Raw genomic sequence first — 22,988 nt, 5'->3', positions numbered from 1 at the left:
AATACCAAAATAAATAAGTTTCTTAATTCAATCTAACGAAACGAGTACAAGTCTAGCTTAAAAAAAAGTTTCTATAAATATTCATTATAAATTATATATAATAATATTTTCAATTCTAAATGGGTGGCAATGGGGACGAATATCAAAATTATCATACCCGTCCCGTACCCGATTCAAGAATCTGAATACTGGGGATCCTCATGCCCATAACCGGTTTATCCTCGTTAGAGTCGAATACCCGTGTGTATCCTACCCGCTGAGGATTATTGTCATCCCTAACGTCGTTACTACATATTGGACTTTCTTTATAAATAGACCTATTTTTATGTAAGAAAATATTTATGGATAGAATGCTAATAATATGTTTATGAGTTTAATTTTTATTATATATATATACACACACACAGTCGGGATCAAGAGAAGACGTCTGCACAGCCCTTAAAGTGCGGAGGTCCCTCCGTTCTCCACCCTACGGCTCCGACGACGGCGTGCCTCCACCCTAGAGGCCTCCAGCAGCGTCCCCGATCACTTTTCCCTCCCCGACGAGTCCGCCGAATTCTAGTTTTCCGGCGAGATCAACTAAAACTTTAAACAAGATCGATCTCGCTGGAAAACTGGAATTCGGCGGACTCGTCGGGGAGGAAAAGTGATCGGGGACGCTGCTGGAGGGCGCTAAGGTGGAGGCGCGCCGTCGTTGGAGCCGTACGGTTGAGAACGGAGGACGTCCTCTTTAGATCCTCTTCTTATATATATATAAATATATAGTCCGGATCTAGAGATGACCTCCTTAAACTCTTAAAGTGAGGATGTTTTTAGTTCTAGCATGTATTTTGACAATCAAAAAATTAATTCTAGCATTCCCTAGTTACTTACCCACATATGAATCCTATAAAAAATTAGCCAAAATGAAAAATGTTTAACCATTTGATTAGCACAATATTTGTTTTAATTTTATCTAACGGCCTACAATTGTTTACGTCAATTTGAATGACCAAATGATTATGGAATTAGTTGAAATTTTGTAGACATGTTTTTTGCATATGAATCTAGAGGATCAACGGTTGAGATTGTTAAATGAAGTCATCTACTAATATAAAATAGTAGAAATCCTCAAATTCTTAAAGTAGGAATGTCCTCTTTAGATCCTCCCTATATATATATAAAATAGTAGAAAAACGCAGTTTTGAGTGCCTTAATGATAACTAAATTGGCTGAAATTTTACAGAGATGATCTATATATTAGTATCTAAAGATTAAACGGTGGAGATGTGAAAATTCGATTGAAAAGTAGGTGTAAAATGGAAATCCGCACCGTAAGAATAAATGCAGACATCCGCTCCTGAGAAAATCTGTATATATATATATATGTGTGTGTGTGTGTAAGTAATTTAGTAATTTTATTGGTAAGTAAAAGTTATAGCAACCAAAAATAGTTCTTTCGTTAGTTGTATTACGGTACCATTTTGGGTATTTATACCATTGAAATATATGCCACGTAAGTGATCTTAACGGAAAAACTAACGGAGGTATCATATCAGGTAATAGAACAATACTTGAGGTACCATTTCAAGTAAGAAAAATTCGTATGTACCAAAAATACCTTTCGCAAGTACCATTTTAGGTTTTTACCTTAAACTATATAGACTATATAAACTCTTATTTTCAAAGCTGAATTTGTCTTCTAGATCTAGAGAGATCTGATGGAAGGGGCAGTGGTGCTGCTTAGTACATGCATAGATGGATAATATATATGCATGGTTGTCATGAATGGGATTACTGGATCGGACCATGAATTAGCAAGCTTGATTAAGGCCTTAATTAGCTAGCTACGTAATAGATCTGGGAAATGGGTTAAGGAGAAAATGCGTACTGGGGTTGAAGAGAATCGGTGTGTATGCATATGGTACTTATGTTCCAGCAAAACATGGACACCATACTTACTCTAGCTTGTTGCAACATACGCTCTTTTCTAAACTGTTTACTGAAAAATTACGAATTTAAATTGTGATCGTGTTTGCAAAGCTACAAATAAGTGACGAAATCACTCGGCTCGACATTAGAAGAGTACCATACCACATAGAAGAACCGCTCTTCACTGGCTTTCTAAGGTCTAACCTTTTACAGACACAAAACAACAAGGGTGATGTTGATTATAAAGTTTCCATGAACCAAGTATACGTCCCCACGAACAAGGATCACAGAGACCTAACCTTTAAACATGATTAGATCTTTGGACTTGCCCTCATCACTAGAGGGCATGCCATCATCAGTAAGTCATGGGAGCATGCTACAGTCTTCCAAACAAACAAGAGTTTTGTTCAAAGAGATGAAAAATAAATCTCTAGCATTTTAACGAACTGACAAATAATGAGGCGACAAGTTGATCAAGAAACTATAAGCTGAGATTTCAGATTTAAGCTCCTTCTCTTCTGAAACTTGAGAAAAGGTAAAATAAAAATAGAAAAGAATCGCTCATATGGATTGTTGGCTAGCTTCAAATGCATAGCCTTCTTGAAATCAGGCACTATTAATAATAGTCATATAGCAGACTTAGTATAGTCCTATGGCTCTTGGCAACAAAACGCACTCTGCACTTTTGTTGTCATTCACCCTTGTGGAGTATCCTTGCCTAAATCTATTAGAATTCGCCAAATTTGGCAGAAAACTTGTATCATTAACATGTGGGAAAAACTCAAGGCAAGGATATCAAATCAAAACTCAACTGATACGAAAAGGTCAAAAGAAGTTCCACCTATTGATTTAGCAACAAAGATGAACAGGAAATGATAGAACTCTTCCCTGTATTTGACACCAAACAAAAGAAACAAAACTGTTCTCGACCATAAAAAATCCCAAGTAATTTGCTACCGGTAGCTCTCTAGCCATATCCTTATTGAAATCATATCTCAAGTTCAATAAACATCTTTCTCACGAAAGAAAATTGAACAAAGGTACTAGAAAGCACAATGAAACCACATTACTAATTGGATCTGAAAAGAATTTGAATATTACTTCGATTTTAGGATTTTAACTCGGTACCTTCTCATTCTTGAGTCAAATCTGGTAAGGAATCATTAAAATCATCATCTGGATCTCGTGAAGTATCAACTGACATCACAAAAGCAGCAGAATCATTCTGCACATTGTTAGAGCCATTTTCTGGTTCTTGTGGATGTGGAACAGGAGGAATATTTCCTAGGTGTTCCAGAACCTCGGAGCCATCTTCATCTGACTGGTAGGTAAGGAAGTCTATTATCTCTGGCTGTACATTCTCAAGCTTGTGTTCTGGTTTATGTTGCTGATTAAACCGACCAGAAATCTTGGAAGGGGCCTTGTAGCATGCTCCACATAGGTCAAAACTCATCCTCTCCACACAGTCTTTACATCTGTACCTCTCACCAATAATCGGAGACATCTGCAAAGAAGAGAATAGAGTTGAGATACATCTTACAACTACTACTACTATTATGGTTAGCATCTCTACTATATCCATAATGTAACGACCTCAATTAAAAAACCATGTGCGGGAATACTGGTGAACTCTTCTAACAGTAAAGTCATGAATCATCTTTCCGCATACTATATCATATATAGTCACATCAAACACAAATTATATTTAGAAAAAAAAAAAAAATCTATGGGAATCGCCTAGATTGGCTGGCGAAACAGTGAGCAACATGAAAAGATAAAACACATGACTAATCCTCAGGCAAGATGCAGTTCCTCTGTCCTATGCTGTTGGCTACCTACTAGGGAAAAACCCTTCAGTGTTGCCACTAGCAAGTGGTGTGATCTTAAGTTAGGTGTATTACTAGAAAGGCGCCCAATAAGCCGTCACTAGGTTCTTAGATTCAGAAATGAAAAGTTGGCAGGAGATAGAAAAAGATATTACCCCGCAGTAGTCACAACCAATTCCAATGTGAACTTTCGGCCCGCCACCGTACATGCAGGATAAGTACTCATCAGAAAGTGTTGATGATGATCGTTTGGCACGTTGACGAACATTCACTGGATGTGAAATCAAGTTAATCTCATATGAACACCAGAAATCAACCAGGTATAGAGGAATAAAAATGAAAAGCTTATAACATCTATTGTAATAAAGTAATATGTGTGCAGTGCAATTGATCATATCTCCTACATTACTACACATAGAGCTTGCTGGTTCTAGTATATCCGCAAATTTGAAAAATTCAAATATCACCCTTGACCATGCAATTTATTTTTAGGTCCACCGTCCATCAAAGTTCTGAATCTCAAAGAAGATCTTGGCGCTATAGCTTGTTCACAACTGAAAAGAAATTTTACAGATGCGTAGCTAACCAGTCCGGTTTGAAGACGAACAATCACTAAAGCAATCTTAATACCGATCCATCAAGACTAGATTATGATATCGACTTTGTGTATGAAAAATAAAATATAAAAAATTTCAACTTCAAATAAAAAAAATAAGTTAAGATTCTCACACCGACTGTCAGCTTGTTTTAGTGAAGATGCTTGTCTATGTGCATAAGCTTCAGGATACTGCTCCTCCAAGAAATGCTCTAAAACTAAGCACACACTTGGAAATCCATTTGGATGCATGCTTTGACAAATCTGACACCTAGAAATTCCATCTTCTGGGATGCTTATACAAGATTCACAATATACTGGAAAAGAAAAGTTTAAATTAGCATAAATTGGTATATACCTCTACTTTTAGATCAACATAATAGTTATATGTATAGGTTACCATGGCCACAATTGAGAACGACAGGTTGAAAGAGCAAATTCTTGCATGCAGCACAGAGTAGATCAGAAACAGAAATCTCCTTGTGAGTTCCATTTTCAAGATCATTACCATACAAACAATGCTCTTGGACTGCTGCATTTTCAGTTGGTTTAACATTCTTTGAAGAAGTTGGAAAGCTTGCAATATTAGCTTCATGGTCTAACACTTCTGGTGAATTTACAAGTGAAGCCCCAGAAGAACAACCTTTAGAGTTCTTCGACTCTGGACAAGGGGGAGAATGTGCAACATTTCTGGGAATGTTTGACTCAGTAGGATCTGGTCCTGCTAGCGGATTTTGAACTTGAGGTGAAAAGTAGCCAGCTTTCTTCTCTTCTTCTGGAACAGCCAAGGAAGATAATATAGTGAATTATTAGACAAGGCAACATTATGTCATATGCCATGAGTATGCAATTTTTACAACCACAAGCTGAAAATAAACTTATATATGAAGACCACCAACAAAAACAACATCAGCTTATAAGAGTGACCTCAAAGTGACGGAGCCAAATGATACAAAATTGTGAGGCAAAAGTAACACTTCAGAACCCACTCTCTCGCCCCAAAATATCACAAAAGAAAAGCCTAAAGTCATAAATAGTTTATATTTTATAATAATATAAAAAATATCGACAACTCCAAACATTCTACTTAGGAGGATCCTTACATTAAAGAGGACATAAAAATTACAAAGGAGGATGTTGCAAATACAACTTCTGTATCATTCCTGAAATCACAGATCATCTGTGCAGAAACTGAAGAAATTTTTAACATCCTTTTTCAACAGTTTGCAAACAAGATAAGCCAATCCACAACTTTATGGTAGAGTGAATGGGGGTCGCTCAATATGTAGTCAAATCAAGAGATGTACTGTTGACTAATGTAACAAACAATGAACTTCCTTTTCCTTTAGTGCGTTTACTCATGTTAGTCCCAAATTAACTGAAGGTCGTCTAACCAGCTACTATTCTTGTATTCCTACATATTTACAGGTGTTGGGTTTGTTTTATTGGAGAAGCGGACATGCACAAGTTTGATATCCTAAGTCACCATCCAATTTGCAAAGCATGCATTATCAAATACTCTCTAAGGCATAGAGGTAATGCAGACCAACATGTTTTCATAGTTTCAAAGCATATAAACGCAAAACACACACACACACACACACGATATTACACATATACAAACTACATATCTCTTTCATGACAGAATTAATAGTGGTAATCCCAGTAAAGCATATTAATGGAAGTTTTGAAACAGACCTCCCACTTGCTTTTCCCTTGTATGATAAGCTTTCGGATACAACTTTTGGAGTATGAAGTGCAGCAAATTACAGATTCTAGGGAAATGATTATATGGGTGTCGACAAACTGGACAATTGGATTCATGACAAGCATTCATGCAATTGAAGACGCACCAGAAACACGAAATGTGGCCACATCCTGCAAACAACATAAAATGGCTTAAACATGGATAACTAAGCATTCATTAGAGCTAATGACCAAGTCTATAAAACGTGATAGTGTCTTGATCTTGTAATTCCTCACCTAATACAACTGGCTTGTAAAGAAGTTCCCTGCAAAGTAAATGACTAGTCTTCAGACATGTGATTACCCAAGAAAATAGAAGGTAAACAAAGTTGGTTCATATTATGTTTAACACCATAGAGCAAGATTGAATCTTTAAGACAACAATAAGCCCAAGATTGAAACATAATCAAGTCACTGAAATTTCTCATAACTTGAGGTAAACATAGAACAAGATTAAGCTACCATTCAACAAAATGAAGGATTCCAATTTCCAAAGAATGGTAATTTAAACACCGAAGCAATGAATCTAAAGAGGTATAGGTGGATAAGATTTCAGAAATTGAAGAGAAAGTACTGACAGGCAAACACAGCACTGGAACTCTTCTCGGTAATCCTCAGGTTCAGGTTCAGCAGGGTCTTGTTCTACATGCTTAATTAGGGTTTCCTTGTCTTCCATATCGAATAGGTTTCCAGACTCGCAACAAAAGATGGTGATTCTCTATCACCATCATCATATCATTCACCGATAATTATCTCATCACCACCAATCATTATCTTAACACGTGTTTATTTCTTTTTTGAGAAGTTGTGAATGAATTGGACAAGGTTTTGTGTTGTCGAACCAAGATTGGAGACCCTATAAATGTCGGCTATAAATGTAGGGAGTTTGTGTTACTTGAGGTACACAGTTAATTTTCCATATTGAATCTCTAATTTAAGAATTGTGGCAACAAGAGTACAAACATAAACTACTGAGCCTATTCTTCTACCGGAATCTATATGTTGTCAAATGAGCAAAAACCAAGTCCGGCTTCAATGAATGGCCAAGGACGAATGATTAAGATCTCAAAAATATCCCTCAATGAAGAAAGTGAAACAACTTGATGCCATTATACAGTTAAAAACCTAAAATCAAAAACGACCACTACAACAAACTGAAGCTTGGTCTTAGCAGTTGTACACGACAATTTTATTGAATCCTAAGGACTGAGGAGGAGTTCTGTAATGCATATCAAAACTTTCTTTTAAAATGCTAGGGCACGGGAAGGAAGTATCTTGCTCATGAAGCCATACCACTTGGCGAAGCGTTACAGTATTTGTCTTTGTTTTTCCTTAGAAGCTGGGGAGGAACATGCTGGTTTTCCTCCTTAGTGAGCCTGAGGCGCTTACTGAGATAAAGAAAATTGTCAGCTCTTTGTCCTTCTATCTGCGCCTCCTCTTCAGGGGCAATCTCCCTTAGAACCACCGTCAGTTGGTGTTTTGGTCTCACTTTAATTCCATTGCCTTTACCATGGTAAGCCAGTCTCTTCTTGCTGAATCCCACAAATCCTTTTCCAATAGATGCCCCAGCTGTTTATTAGGAGAAATTTCATAATAAGGAGGGCAGAACTTTTAACAAAATATAAAAAGTCAAATGAAACTATACTTCCTATGCATCCTTTACCAACAAGTAGACGATCTGGATCCAACCCATGTTTATATGTTGCATCTGCTCGAGCTGAAAATATAGCCTGCAAAGAGTAGTTTATTGAATAAAGTCCTGTTGCAAAATATAAAGAAGAAAATCTGCCATGGAGAAACACAGACATACAAGCCTTTTGCCATTTTTCATCAGCATAGTTAGAGTTGAGATTTGAGAGTAATCAAAACAGTTCTGTATCATGTACTCATACTGAGTTTAGTGTTCAAAATGCTGAATCATTCATAGGATGTAATCAAGGCGAGTAATGTTCTTTAAGAGATAAATTAGCTGATCACAGGAAATTGCAATCCTGGCACATAACAGTTTCAAAAAATAAAAACAATTTACATTCACGCCTTCTTGCCTTGAATGCAAATGCTTTTATGCAGCAAATAATGAATACCAGGAATTTATTTCACTTAGCAAGCCATTTAACTAAACAAGGTGCAAAACGGCTGACTCACCTGATACATGGTTTTTGCAGCTTGCTTGTCTGTCACTGACAATTGTGACAACACATCTTCAACACGCATACCACGAACCAATTTGCCAACCAGATCGATCTTGTTAGGGTCCTGAGTAGAAAAGGAGGGAAGTTGAGAACAACCCCATCATACATATAAGTTATTGAGAAACCATTTAGGGGATGACAGATCTTTTATGTTTGACGATCAAATACCTAAGCTACAATCAGCCAATTCTATTAATTAGCAGTCACAAAATAACAAAAATAACTGTTACAAAAGGCATCAGTCCCCTTGCAGCAAAGAATACACTACACCGGCATTCGCATAATCGCAATAAGAATAATAAGGAAGTAGTTGGTTCACATCTCCCTATCCTATTAACCGAATCAGACAAGTCAACTGTGCTCAAGACACTTTAATCTTTAAAGGCATGTAGTTTTATTGATGTTCAAAAACATTTCATATTTCTTTATGAGGGAATACAATCTCTTCAGAATGAGATGAGGGGAATAATAAGCTGAATTTTGGGGCATCCATGAGAAACTATAGTAAGATAGTCATACTAATATTGCTTGGACATGCTGCCCTCTCTCTCTTCTCTCCAATAACATTGGATAGGACATGAACCTGCCTCTGGTCCCAACTGAAGAATGTCCTGTGACCAAGGATAGCTTCTCTTATGTTGATGGAGAGGCCATACACTACCGTAGAAGGTTCAATGAGACCCGTATGTGGTGGGCTGGTTGGTAGAGTCAGCATGGACTCATAGGAAATACAACTATGTGCGAAAGATAAAAGTGGAAAAAACAAACGCCAAGTCTAGTCCTATTTGACATTAGAAGCCCCAATCTTTTGCGAAAAGAAACAAACTTTAGCAGAGGTACATATAGTTAGATGCATTGTAAACGAAACCCAAAAAACAAATGTGAAACAATGGTGAAGTAGTTGAGTGTACCTGAGTAACGCCCTTCAAGACATATTGAACTTGTTTCAAACATGGAGGCGGTGGCGTTTGTGTATTGGGAGATGGGACATCAGACGAGAATTCCTCAAGTAAGTTCCTTGAACTGGAGATTCCCTGCGACGACAAAACCCAACACAAACACAATCTAAGTAAACTGGAGAGTGAGAACTGCAACAACAACAACAACAACAAAAAGAACAAGATTGAGTTACCGAATGTTGGGAGTAGAGATAAAAAGGGCGGCGCAAGAGTGATTGTTGGGTCTCGAATAGTGTTGCTTTTCCAAAATGACGAGTTAGGGATTGAATACAATTCCTTTGCCAACCAACCATGGCTTTACAACAATCATCGAAATGCAACACATGTTAACATATACACAATCAGCCAAGCCCCAAAAGTTCAGTAGAGAGTAGAATAGAGGAGGAGCTACCAACCTGAGAAGAGGAGGAGGTGGCGGTTCGCCGCTGGCGGAGGAGGAAGAGAGAATTACACAATGGCTTGTGATTTGATTTTGGAGCGACAACGCCTGGGTTTAGGGAATCACTCCAACTTTGGGAAACTGCGAAATGGCCTCTCAACTTATATAATTTATAAAATGGACCATTAACTTTTCGTTTCTACAAGCCAAGTTTATTACATTTACATGTAAGAGAGTGTGGTTTGTAAAATAAACTGAGTAAACATGTCCAATTTACTACCTCCATTCCTCATAAAACTACATATTGGATAGTATACCTGGGTATTGTTTTGTTTACCGTGTTAGGGTGTACCATTTTTAGGCTCGAAACTTAATCCATCATCATATATAAAATACTTAAACTGTGTGTTGTAGCATAATGTTTAACAGCTTTGGGGTTCAAACCTAAATTGGAGAGCACACCAAACTAGGAAGAACAATTAGCTACGTCACTTGCAATGGTCTTACCTCGCCATTGTTTGTTCCTCTCCCTTTTTAAAAAGAATGCACACTTCGTAACTAAAAGCTAGAAACACATGCTTCTTCCCTCATTACTTAAGCAACGACTCCCATGTGATTACTTTGTTGTTTAAGGGTTTAGGTAATCAACACCCATTGTTCAGTTAAATTTTGACATTTTTTATAGCTAACCAACCACTCATTCTTCAGTCTAAATTGCAGCTGAATCGTGTTCTCTTATTTTCTCTTTTCTGGTTACAAGTCTTTTGCTCTTGTTGCCCATGAGGCATGACCCCTTGGTTAGTTAGTCTGACTAATACAATGGAGACGGGATCAAATTTTGAGGGGGTGAGAAAATAGGAAGTACAGAAATTTGCAGTTGAATGTGTACCAAGAAACATGTATGTGTGCAAGTAACACATTCCAGTGAAATGTAAGGTTGTATAAGCAAATCAGCCACAAAGAACCAATTAATAATGAACTGAAAACTTGTTACAACCTCTTACCAACAAACAAAAGAATAGAGAAAGAAACTTGTTACAACTCAGATGCTAATTAGGCAAACAAAAACACTGCCTAAATGAGTAAATGATGCAACCCAGATTAGTAGACACCCAGTTACTATATCATACACTTTGCTCTCATCATGATTCGTGACAAACACACACACACACACACACACACGCAATCACACATACACTCAAATACATACTCAAGCTATAAGACCTGATTGTACACACATTTGCAACTCTGTCGGCTTTCCTTTATACTCTATCATCTGGTCCAGCAAGCATAACCTGTCATTTGAATTTTTCAACATCAAACTCCATACTCAGGGATTCAATTTAGGGCACGAGATGTTGATATCAAGTGACAGGAAAACTCACATTGCAATCAAGAGCATATTTCCTGGCAAGAAGTAATGCTGCGTTTCTATCTCGCTCTGTTTCAAAAGTTAATACAAATGAAAGACCTTTCCTTGGTTGCCAAAACACCCCCTTGGCCACATTAGCAAGATCACCTCTAGCACCACATAGCTATACATAGGGAAGAGCAAGTGTAAACATTCCCTTCTAAAGTGAAACTAATGCCACAGCGATTAAATATGCAAAGAAAGAGTAATTTTCGCATCATGTTTTGGATTGTTTCCAATGATTATTAAGCAAATCATGTTTCACAGTCATCTATAAGTCCTAGTTTATATTGGGAACAAAATAGAGGGGGTTGTTTTTAACTTTTAAGTAATCTATCCTATATCATAATAGAAAGACCCATACCTGCATCGATGAGGAATAAATTTCTCTGGACTTTGTAATCCATCCTCTACACAGCTTCATCCTAATCTTTCCCACATGAAATATGTGAACAGAACGTGATGGATGATCACGCCCATTCATTTGTGAAATGACAACCTACAAAAATCATCACAAATTAAGCTACATGAGAACTGAAAGAAGTGTCATACTTAGATGACCCCTGTGTCTTTTTAGTTTCAGGTTACACACATGTGGGTGAAAATAAGGAGAAATGTAGAAATGACTCAACCCTAGACTGTAAAACCAAAAGCTAGTACTTGTATTCTTCCATTACAACTCATTGCATAATAGTCATTATCAGTTGATTCTCCAACCCAAATGATACCTTTCGCTAGATTTGAATGAAAACTTTAAGCATGTAATAGCAAAGATAAATGCCAATCAGATTGAACTAGAAGCAGATGGAAATTGGCTTGAATCATTGACACACATCTAGCACTTCACTTTCTTATTGCCATGAAGATTCAAGCTCAATTTCTTACTAGATACTAAAAATGAATACTAATAAGATCCACCCTTATAAAACCACTAGCCCATATATTGTGGGCATTAAACTGTAAAAGACATTGGGAGTCATCACTGTGACCAATAGAACTAAAAAGATTTTGTTTCACTTCACTTGGGTATGCATGTAGCTACTTATTCTAGCAGAATAGGGATCACCGAATAGCTAACAATGAAATAGAAGAAAGAAGTAGGATCTTACATGAAATTCTGTGTTAGATTTTCGCAAAAGTGTGTCTATGTGGCTTTGAAGTCCTGCAGCTGTTAAAAGTAATTAGATTTTTGTTTCATCCTCTATACTATGGATAAAATGTAATGATGAGCACGTCAAGAGATCGACTCAGATTACAACGAGAAACGTAAAGTGCGCATTAATAACAGTTAAGGTTAAATAGCAAAAACCAACCAGGATCAATTGGACCAGCAGTCGTAACAGTCTTTTTCTGACCATTGGAAATGATGTCTGCACCTAAGGTTCTTCCAACATCAAAAGGCTCTGGAGCATAAATTGATTTATTGGCACCTGATAAGATAGAAATTGAGCCATATAAGTTGGACAGCATATAAAAAATTATAGCAAAATTCAAATATCATTATTACTTTCATAATTATATGAATGAAACCCTGTACATGTGAACACAAGGGAAGGAGGTAATCATTCTCTACAGAGGCAAGTAAACTACTGTAAACTTTAGGAGTTAATTACTGATGTTATCATATAGCAGTTGAAATAAAGTTTCATAAGAGCAAGGGAGAACCATCTGACCCTCACATGCTGCAGATGCAGGGATAGAAAGTTAGAAACATCATGTCTGGCATTTTTAGTTGATTACTGGGGTATCGGAATAATAACCTAGGACTCAGGACTCAGATTTGATACATTGGTTGTATGAATACCTGAAATAGCTTCATTCCAGCTACCGTCTGGTGAAACACGATACCACTGGATTGAACAGCTTGGAAGCTGTGGAACATTCTCTGAGCAAGTTTGGATATGAAGATATGAACCCAGAGTTTCAGAACCAAGCATAGCATATCCACGAGATTTGTTTTCTGCTTCCCTCTTGCTCATTGCCAGCTGAGAAGAATAGGGAATAAGGTTAGGCGAAAAAATCATAACTTCTGGATTTCTAAAAGTTGCATAAACAATAGAAATATTGACTAAATAAAAGGAATTGTTGTATCAGGGTATGATCACAAACAATTACAGGTAATAAATGAGAAGTGTGCAGAAATCTCAACCAAAAACTGAGTCAATGAATGCATAATACTGACTTTATACAGCTCCCTGGATAGTATTTGGCAGACAGAAATTGAACATTTAGAAATGGTTCGAACACTCGGGGGACAGGTGAAGATAAGGAACTGTAGTACTTGTTATGGCAGGGACGCCTATTTAGATATCAAAAATGATATTGATATCAAATAACTAATAATAAAAGAGAACTTTGGATATCTTTCTTCCCACCACCCCCCCCCCCCTCTCTATTAAAGATCCAACTGTCAATACAACAGGTTCTTTAGATCTCTTAAATACTGTGCCTGCATTTCCCGAGGGAAGCTTGCCATTTCTACAGCACACTCCGACAGCAATTTGGTTTTGCCATTGTTATTTGCTAAAACTTATGGTTATTTATTTAGGGGTTTATCAGGAAAATAGAAGTACAGAAACAAGTTATGCAAACCAGAAAATGACATATCTGAGTATATATCTGAAGAAGATAAGAATCTCTTAAATATACGAACCTCTTTCTGAAGCTTCACTGAAACTAGGCATTTCTCTCGAATCTGTGTACGTAATGCACGAAGCTCATGTTCCATATCCATCACCTAAAATTAATTGCACCAAGATATTTATGTGAATCAATATAGAATGAAACATGCTGGACAGATGCCTAGGTTAAATCACTGATTAGTAGGTGTTGCGATATAGTTGCAATGATAAGAAAGAGGCAGGTCTACCATGTTGAAGGGAAACACAAACGCATTCTAGTTTATAAGTTATAGAAAATTTGCAACATATAATGATGAATACTTCCTCAATTAAAAAATGAATTATTAGTGTATTACTACTAAAATGACAACTGAAGAAAATATCTTGGACAACAAGAACTACATACACTTCCAGATATCTGAGCTATATAGGGATAAGAAAATACATTCTTCATAAAAACAAAGAGGCTACATATGCTTCAAGTTTTGCTCTAACGGTGTATCATTACTAAAGCTGCTACAATAAGAAAAACTACGAAAATTTGTAAACTGAAATTTTTGGATATATGCTGTATTAACTATTAAACAGTTTATCATACAGATGATGTTCCTTTCATAGACCCAAATGTAATGCTTTCATTACACTTTACAATTTCATGGTATCAATTCAAACAAGTAGCATCAAGAAACAAAAGCATAAACCAGATATTAAAAGAAATAATTCGACATTCAGAAAAAAGCACAACACCTTGCTTGGCTGATGCATCAATTTAATTCTCCTAGCTTCCTGGACCACCTCAACTAGTTCCTCCACATCCTGCATTTCCAAATACAAAATAAGAAATCATCAGTGCCTTTGACGTAGAATTTAAAGGTAAAGCTTTTGATCACTACTTTCTCTTATGTGATTTCCAGATTCCATTCACTATCAAAAGAAATATAACATGGTGAGAAAAGAGAATTTATGTAATTCATACGAACCTGTCTTTTAGGATCTTCTGTGGTTCTGTTTCTTTCTTCAAGAGCCTCTCCAATTCTCTTGACTATTCCCCTTGCACTTTCGATTTCAGCACAGGCAAAAGATTTCTCTTGGTTAACCAGTTTTTTTGCATCTTCAGAAGTCTATATAGAAAATGGAAACAAAATTAGAAACAGTTCGATTTTGCTTGAAATATATAATCTAATGGGGGAGCTGGTATAAATTAGGTGCATCTGGGAGAAAATTGAAGTTGAAAGAGGAAGGTAACTGAAGCTGGTTATTCAGTTGCATACATGTTTTCACAATTGAAACAAGTTAATATCTGAATGCTTAATTGTAGAATTTTAAGATGCTACAGTTACTATGATCTTTGTAATCTCTATTACATAAGTGAATTTCAGAAGGCATAAAGGACCTGTTTGAGATAGCTGGCTAGCTTTTTCACTTCAAACTTGTCCTGAATCAGTTCTCCTTCTTTTTGAGTCAACTTAACGGCCAAAGCTTCCACCTGCATGAAAGAAGACAGATGGTATATATTTAAGCTTCCTATTCACAACAAAAGAAATACAATAATGAAGAGAAATAAACCAAAAGTATAAGCAGTCTACATAATCAGCTTTTATTTTTATTTTTATATTTGCTACATAGAATTATCATAAGTTCATAGGTAAAGTAATGCCTTTGTAAGAAAAAGGAACAAAACAAAAATCTTTTCCGCACTACATACAGTAGACAAGTGAAAAGAAGTAGCATAGTCACTAAAGAAAGCAGGTGATGGAGTGGGAATACAACATGACAAAAGAGAAAAGGTTTTCTGTGTTGAATAGAAAGGTATTTTTGTTATTGACCATAGCAATTTGGTATACAATAACTCATACTGTAAAATTTCACTCCCAGGTTAGCTTGTAAACTTTCACATAATTACACTTTGTTCCCTAGCATTTTCCTTGACAGGGAGAGAGGGTCAAAATCAAGAGGAATAGCTGTTGATCACACAATTGGGTTATAACTTATAACTTTGTCTTGAACCAACAAGCACATTACCACCTCAGTCCAAGAATGCAGCAAATGGCTGTATTATTTAGATCCTCTGTTGTTGTGGGATTGCACAACTCTACTTTCACAAGCCCTAAGAAGACCCTGTAATACATGTTCTTCAATCTGGACTCCGTTATAGTAATAACCATAAGGCTGAAGAATACACTTGTTCATCGCACTTTGAATCCTAATTGCTGCCATATGGCTCTCTTTATGTTTTAAGATTCAAATAATGAAGTACTTTAGAAACTACACAGAATTTGCACATACCCTGTTCCAGATCAGGTGTATTTTAGTCGACAAATCGCAGCTTTGTTCATCACTTAGTCCACATACAAACTTTACGTAGTTTCAGAACATAAGGAAACAAAACCAAAGACAGCATATAAATCTAATAAAATGCTGCACTCAAAGGTGGTACCCACGAAGAAATCATTTTTCTTCTGAAACATAACAATGATAAAAGTTAAAAGGACCTCAGAAGTGAAAAACACAAACGAAGATCTAGGCTCTGGGCTATGTAAAATTGAAAGGTTGATTGTAAGTGTTCTGACTCAAGAGAGGACCACAATTCTAACTAATATAATCGATCTCAATAGAATTGAAACAAGGAAAAGATCTACAAACACCTGATGCTCACCAGTATATTGTGCTCATATTAAATTTTAAAGAAATATGACATATACAAGGGAATATGTTACAAGGCTACGGCCTTTAATTGTAAAAGCATTTTGATACAAAGTGGGTGAAATCATACATATCCCACAATCTAGGGACAGACTGTGAATATGACTAAGGCAATTAAAATCAAAGTTCATTGAAAACTAACCATAGAAATAGCTTCCTCCACATCCTCCTTGTTTCTTCCTGCTAAAAGCCCTCTCAAATATTCCAATGCATCTCTAAGTTTCTTCAAAAGCACATGTCCCTCCAATGAAGCCACTTCTCTAATTTTTGCCTGTTTTTTATTATTCAAAATGGAAGAGTGCAACTTGTCATCATTCTACTATTTGTATGAGCTTTAGTACATCTAAAATGAAACTGATGAAAATGTAGAAAACCTCTTCAGACAATTTAGCAGCCGCAGCCAAGTTCTTATCAAATTTACTGGCAAGGTCACGAACTGAAAGACGTTTATGCTGCTCTGACAGTTGGGTAGTTTCTTCTTCAACTACCTCTTTTAAGTTTGGACCATCGCTACCTCCCTTTGGCTCGTCCAGTATCTGATTATCAGGTCCTAGTTTGTACTTTGGGAAACCATTAGAAATGAAGCTGACATCAGCTGAAACTGAAAGAACTCCGTCTGTTGCGATATTGTCTTCAAATTCAGGACTTATCTTCGTCATTGCTTCAGATTATAGTCTCTGTTGAAACCAAACAAACTTAGAACTCAGCAACATTAACAAATATCAGATCTTCTTAACAGGAACCATCAACAGCATTTAATGAACAAAACAGCAGATGCATACATGTTTGACATCCCACTTATTACCAGACTCCATGCCAGGAAGTGAAAGAATGAAATTCAATCATCCATTTTAGATCAGATAGTCTTAGTATCTGAGATGACAAGGGAATAGTTCAATACCCACAACGGTCATCTGTTCCTACTTACAAACTGAACCATCATAGTGAACTACATATCAAAGTTTCTCCACACAACATGTTCTTCATCCAAAAGCACAAAAATTTCTAAAAAGCTACATTGTTTATTATGCTACTCACTATGCAATATGAAGCTCACAAATGCAAATAAAGGCAACCCAGAACTCCAACTTAACTAGAACACCTGCAAGTCCATCCAATACAGCCTAAATCAAAGGCTTCCAGGATTCAATGCATGAACAAAAACCCAGCTGAGTACCCAAAACAATAAAATGGAAAAATAAAAATAAAAAGAAAGATATAAATGCAGCTTCAAAAAGTGTAGTTACACACACTTACAGATCATAACAGAAAGTCCAACCACAACAATATGCTAAGAGATCCTCCTCTGTTTCTTGTTGCTCCCAAAAATATGTAGGAGACACAAGAAAGTATAAGACAACCCAGAAACAACAACAGGAAGAAGAAGAAGAGGAAGAATCTAAAGAAGTGGGTTGGGTTCTGCTTTTCCAAAAGCAAAAAGAAAAAGGGATTCAAAATGGTCCCTTTTGCACTCCAGTTTTTCTTTTACCTTCATCATCATTGTAACTTCTCTCTCTGTAAAAATAGTGTCACAAATTGAAAGACTGTCCCCGCCCTACTGGGCTCACGCGCCAGCCCCATCTACTGACTCGGGTCCCAGCCCCAACTGCCAGGTTGGTGCCCCCGTACCACAGTGGCGCGTGACAACTTGCGCGTGACATAAAAGATAATGTAGTTTTCTAATTGGACCGAAAAACAGAGTAAAGGTGGCAACTTTACTAAAACCCCAGATAAGGTGAGACACTAGGGTTTTAGAATCAGCAGTCAAAATTGAAGCTTTATCATCTCAAATGGTGGTGGCTCTCAGATTAGGGTACCCAATAATTTTATGCAGATTGGTTTCTTCCAGGACCCAAAGTTTGGGTCTTGGAAATCTAAAACCCTTCAATGTTTCTCCTCAGAATCACAGAAGACCCATCAGCTCAGAAAGCTCAAAGAAAGCCAGTTTCACAGTCAATTACCTCATAAAATCATGTGGGTTGTCCCCAGAAGAAGCAAATCTGGCAGCCACCAAGGTGGAGCTTCAATCCCCAAAAGGAGCAGACTCTGTTTTGGCTCTTCTGAGCAGCCATGGGTTATCTGAAACCCAGATCTTAAGGGTGGTTAGATCATACCCAAGAGTCCTTGTTGCTGATCCTGAGAAGACCCTTGCGCCCAAGATTGAATTTTTCAGCTCTGTTGGGCTCTCAAGGGTGGACCTTGCTAGAGTGTTGACTTTTAATCCACAACTTCTGTCAAGAAGCTTGGAGAATCAGATTGTGCCATCTTACAATTTGCTCAGGAGTTTGATTTCGGAGGAGAATGTTGTGGCGGTTTTAAAGCGCAGGTCTTGGTTGTTCTTGGAGAATCATTCAAGGAATGTGATGCCTAACATTGAGCTTCTGAGAGAGTTGGGTATGCCCAGAGCATGCATGTCTCTGTTGGTTGCTCATGACACTCAAGTGTTGATGCATAATCATGAGGACCTTGCTCAGGTGATAGATGAGGTTAGGGGTATGGGATTTGATTTGAAGAAGTCAACTTTTGTTGTAGCATTGAGGGCATTGTGTGGGAAGAGCTATAGGGCTATATGGAATCGAAATCGAGAGATTTATAAAAAATGTTGGGGTTGGTCTGATGATGATGTTCTCTCTGCTTTTAGGAAGAGCCCTCAGTGTATGATTTTGTCTGAGAAGAAACTTATGGAGACAATGGATTTTCTGGTGAATAAGATGGGATGGCCTGCAGCAATGATTCCCACATTCCCTGTCATTTTGTGTTTCAGTTTGGAGAATAGGATCATCCCGAGGTGTTCAGTTATCAAAGTTTTGATGAAGAAAGGATTGGTAGATGAAAACATGAGTCTGGCTTATGCGGTGCTGCCGGCAGAGAAGCGATTCTTGGAGAGGTTCGTGACCAGATATCTCAGCCAAGTGCTTAATCTGATGAGTGTGTATGAAGGGGAACTTAATGTGCAGGATGTATGATCTTTTGGGTAGCTTCGAGTTCCGATTGGTGTTTGATGCTGCACCAACTCCATGGTAGCAGCTAGTTTTGCAGTGTACTATGAGGTTGTGCCCTGTATCCAATCCATTACAATTCAGTTAATGTTATCAAATTGGAATTTCTTAAATTTCACAATTTACTGTTCAGGTTCTAAATGCTTTTCAAATGTGCATTCTCGTTTCCTTGTAGCTAGCATGATTCAACAATTCTGTGCCATTTAAGTTTCTTCCTTGTTAGGATGAAATTGTTTACATATTCATCAACTAATGTGTCAGAACTCGGAAAACCTTAAACAAAATGCAAATGAGAACATAGGAATGTTGTAAAATTGAATTGGGTCCTACACCTACATTTATGTATGCGCCAGGTTATTCAAATGATGCCAGCAGTAACTTCATCTGTTGTAAAAGGAGAAAAGAATTTACTTCAGCACTATCAAGAATGCTCTTCCAAACAATTTGTAAAGAGAACATCTGTCCTTTTTTATATATACTAAATCATTGGCTCTGATAAAACTAAGCTGTATATATGTAGGATGCTAACACAGCTGCTTATTTACAATTTTATGCTTGCAGTCAGTGGAGTGCTGGATTATATATGGCTGACGAACAAGCGTATGAAGATTCAATATCAGCCTTGGCACAGTCACCAGTTTGTTGGTTACAGGGATTGTCACATCTTCCAGTTATGACAAAGGGTCTGATGGCTTTGCCATAATGAAAGCAGAAGTCATAAGAGCCAGGTCATATATCACTCAATTTAGAACTCACACAATAGCAATTGTTTCTACTTTCTAATATTATTATCTTTTATACGATATCAGGTTTCAAATTTGAAGTTCAAACCAACAAACTGAGATCTAGCTAATGTTTCTCTTAAGTAGCACCTCTCTTGCTTAGTTGACTATCCTTGGACTACATGTGCCAAAAATGTTGTCTCGTCTGTGCACACAGTTTGTTGTTTAATTATGATGAATGCGTCACTGAAAGCCTTGGTGGTGGAAAGGATATTTCTTTGTGCTATTAGGTATCATAGTGAAAGCTAATAGTTCAGCAAAGATTGATTTGAGGCTTCAAATAGATGACAAAGTAGGGAAGTGAACACTGCACCCAAGTGTGTTGCGTCATTGGCTCTCCCTGACTCCCTGGACTGGGTTCACAACCTTCCTTCTTAACATCTTGTTTTCTGCTCCTTGGTGAGGGCTTTGTTCACGTGGTCTTCTTTCAGTTCTTTCACTTTGCTCTTTTTATGTGTGATGTTTTCCGGAGTAGAGAAGTTTGTGGAACCTGGAGCTGTAGTTAAGAAAAAAATTGTCTATCAAGACGGATTCTGCTTGAAGACTACAAAGCTTCATCTTCTTTACACTCCAAGCGTATAAGACGGTCTATTCGAGTCTATCTTAAATGCTCCTGGGTCCAAACATCCTTCTCCAAATAAGAGGATATCGGAAAATGTCCATTTAGTCCTAATTGTAATCTTTCATTGCCTATTCCAATGACAATCTTTTCTATGAGCCCATTTGAATTAAAGTAAACTATTTTTGTGCCCAAATAGTCAAATCTTTATTAAAGTCTTAACAAACTATATTATTTTAAGACTATTTTGCCTCTATCTCTTCAACATGAAAAGACTTGACCGGAACCTCGGACTCCGGTCACCGGCCACCGGACTCCGATCACCGGCCGCCGGACTCCGGTCACCGGAATTTCCCTGACCTCCGGATTTCGGTTACCGGAATTTTCCCAACCGTCAGACTCCGGTCACCAGAATTTCCCCAGTAACCAGATACTGACCCTCAATAACCAATTACTGACCAGTTAATGACCCCCAATAACAAGTTACTGACCCCTAGTAACCAGTTACTCGCACCTAGTAAACCGTTACTAACCCCCACTGACCAGTTACTAACCCCTAGTAATTGAGTTAATCACCGGATTTTGGTCACCAGTCACTAAATTTTCTCAATAATCGAGTTACTGACCCTCAGGAATCGAGTTACTGTCCACTACTGGCGTTCATTTACCTTCCTCTCAAAAACACCATATAGGAATGCACAAGCCATGGATCTCCACTTCTCGCCGGAGCTCAGTGCTTAGGAGATGACCCGATGTCCGGCGGTGAATCTCGACCAGATCCGGCCTTGACTTCAGCAAATCCATGTAGCGCCCGGCCTGCTCTGACGCTGACTGCTTGGAGCAGATCGGGCCTGCTCGGAGCTCGGCTGCTTGGAGATCGAATCTTCTCCTCGAGCCTCAGGCAAATCGCCTCGTCGGCAAAGGCGCGTTGGACCGAGACGGCATGATGAAGATGCTTGGAGTTGGAGATCGGAGCTCCTCCTCGTGGCTTGCCGGTGAGTGACGGTGTAGAATTAAGGGTATGAGTGTCTTTTTAACTAATTTCATTAGAATGGGTTTATGAAACAGATTTTCATCAGACTGGACCATGATTTAATGATTTTTATGCAAATGGTCATTATCCCTTTTTTGAAACACCAAATAAGAGGTTATGCTAATTTCTACAATCCTATTAAGCCAACTGTTGGCACCTTCTCCTTTCACCACCAACTGTTGACAGCTTCTCTTTTAAGGACCTATCCAAAAAAGAACCATGTACTACGACTGCTATAACCCCCAAGCTGCCACAATTTAACCATCAACAAATCTCTTTTGGTACTACTAGTACCCCAACTTTTGGCACTACCACCTTAAACCAAATCTTTGGCACTCGCATCACCATAGCTCCAACTTCTGCAACTACTATCACCACACCCCCGGTGTGAAGTAAAGTCATGGGCGGAGAAGCAGACCAGTGGTCTTGTTAAAGATTTCTTCCCCCCGGAACACTACAATGATGCACAAGGATCATCCTGGAAAATGCCTAGGTCCTAAAAGAAGCTAGGGATCAGAAGTTTCAATTGTTTGAGTTCTCAAAAAAGAACAAAGCTGTTCTTAGTGAGATCACATTCCAACATTTCTCCGTGTTTGTGTAAGCGGATTTCTTATGCAAGTTGTATAAGGTTATGTACATGTTCCTGCTCAGGTTATTTGCCAATTGTTGATCTTCCTATGCTAACCTATTGAGGGCCACTTTGTTCTCCCTTTCTTGCATTGTGTGCTAAGTGATTCTTCCCTTTAAACATATCAGAGAGAAAGTTGGTTATAGATTTGCTCCTGGCAAAGAACATAAGAGGTTCTGGCAACCTAGGAATACGATAGATGTTGAACTTTTGGTAGATAAAACATACAAAGATACAAGGCAAAACAGAGATGTATAAGATGCATAGCATATGAGAATGCGCCAATAACTGTGATCTTTTACAGTATTATAAAACCACTGCACAAAAGGACCAAAACAGGGTGACGCAACCAGAATTTTTTTACACTAGAATTAAGGTTGACAAGCAAGCACTGGAATCTTGAGAAAAGCTCAAAACATGTTATTAATTTAATTGGACCTAACCATTGCACTATTTAACAATACACGGATGACTTACTATAACCAAACATAGTTCCCCTCTAGCAAACCATCACATTTGAATTTTCTGCCAGTCTAACCTTCTCATCAGAATTTACTTGACCTACAGATATGTAAAACTTAATTATAAATACCAGAAGCATGTTTGTAGATATGTTTTAAATGAGATTGGTTCACTTAAAATTG

General features: G+C 37.7%; 4 protein-coding genes across 5 annotated transcripts; 1 reads left to right on the top strand and 3 right to left on the bottom strand.

Moving 5' to 3' along the window:
- Positions 1 to 2,785: 2,785 nt before the first annotated feature.
- On the bottom strand, positions 2,786 to 6,878 carry LOC101294059 (E3 ubiquitin-protein ligase PRT1-like). Its single transcript, XM_004296596.1, has 7 exons — positions 6,657 to 6,878; positions 6,316 to 6,344; positions 6,031 to 6,210; positions 4,733 to 5,107; positions 4,467 to 4,649; positions 3,893 to 4,008; positions 2,786 to 3,415 (listed from the first exon to the last, which is right to left on the bottom strand). Exons 1-7 carry the CDS (start codon positions 6,752 to 6,754, stop codon positions 3,044 to 3,046), a joined length of 1,353 nt encoding a protein of 450 aa, XP_004296644.1. The 5' UTR covers positions 6,755 to 6,878; the 3' UTR covers positions 2,786 to 3,043.
- Positions 6,879 to 7,111: 233 nt separating this feature from the next.
- Positions 7,112 to 9,692, bottom strand: LOC101295704. The gene is made up of 6 exons (XM_004296602.1): positions 9,625 to 9,692; positions 9,403 to 9,524; positions 9,182 to 9,304; positions 8,224 to 8,334; positions 7,742 to 7,808; positions 7,112 to 7,647 (listed from the first exon to the last, which is right to left on the bottom strand). The coding sequence occupies exons 2-6, from the start codon at positions 9,520 to 9,522 to the stop codon at positions 7,358 to 7,360; spliced, it is 711 nt and encodes a 236-aa protein (XP_004296650.1). The 5' UTR covers positions 9,523 to 9,524; positions 9,625 to 9,692; the 3' UTR covers positions 7,112 to 7,357.
- Positions 9,693 to 10,561: 869 nt separating this feature from the next.
- Positions 10,562 to 17,684, bottom strand: LOC101291134. Its single transcript, XM_004296586.1, has 13 exons — positions 17,601 to 17,684; positions 16,718 to 17,020; positions 16,486 to 16,614; positions 15,034 to 15,126; positions 14,621 to 14,761; positions 14,388 to 14,456; positions 13,673 to 13,756; positions 12,824 to 13,004; positions 12,333 to 12,449; positions 12,129 to 12,187; positions 11,384 to 11,518; positions 10,994 to 11,143; positions 10,562 to 10,903 (listed from the first exon to the last, which is right to left on the bottom strand). Exons 2-13 carry the CDS (start codon positions 17,000 to 17,002, stop codon positions 10,871 to 10,873), a joined length of 1,476 nt encoding a protein of 491 aa, XP_004296634.1. The 5' UTR covers positions 17,003 to 17,020; positions 17,601 to 17,684; the 3' UTR covers positions 10,562 to 10,870.
- A 424-nt stretch (positions 17,685 to 18,108) lies between these two features.
- LOC101295216 lies at positions 18,109 to 21,136 on the top strand. 2 transcript variants are annotated; one of them, XM_004296600.1, is made up of 3 exons: positions 18,109 to 19,393; positions 19,904 to 20,070; positions 20,152 to 21,136. In XM_004296600.1, the coding sequence occupies exon 1, from the start codon at positions 18,134 to 18,136 to the stop codon at positions 19,307 to 19,309; it is 1,176 nt and encodes a 391-aa protein (XP_004296648.1). In that variant the 5' UTR covers positions 18,109 to 18,133; the 3' UTR covers positions 19,310 to 19,393; positions 19,904 to 20,070; positions 20,152 to 21,136. The 2 variants fall into 2 exon arrangements, with proteins under 2 accessions (XP_004296648.1, XP_004296649.1); XM_004296601.1 differs by having other exon boundaries at positions 18,109 to 19,230; positions 19,301 to 21,136.
- Positions 21,137 to 22,988: the final 1,852 nt, after the last annotated feature.

This window comes from Fragaria vesca, linkage group LG4 (genome assembly GCF_000184155.1).
Source record: "Fragaria vesca subsp. vesca linkage group LG4, FraVesHawaii_1.0, whole genome shotgun sequence".
Taxonomy (NCBI): Eukaryota; Viridiplantae; Streptophyta; class Magnoliopsida; order Rosales; family Rosaceae; genus Fragaria; species Fragaria vesca.
Note: the sequence above shows the minus strand (reverse complement) of the source record. Positions and strands in the feature narration are given on the sequence as shown.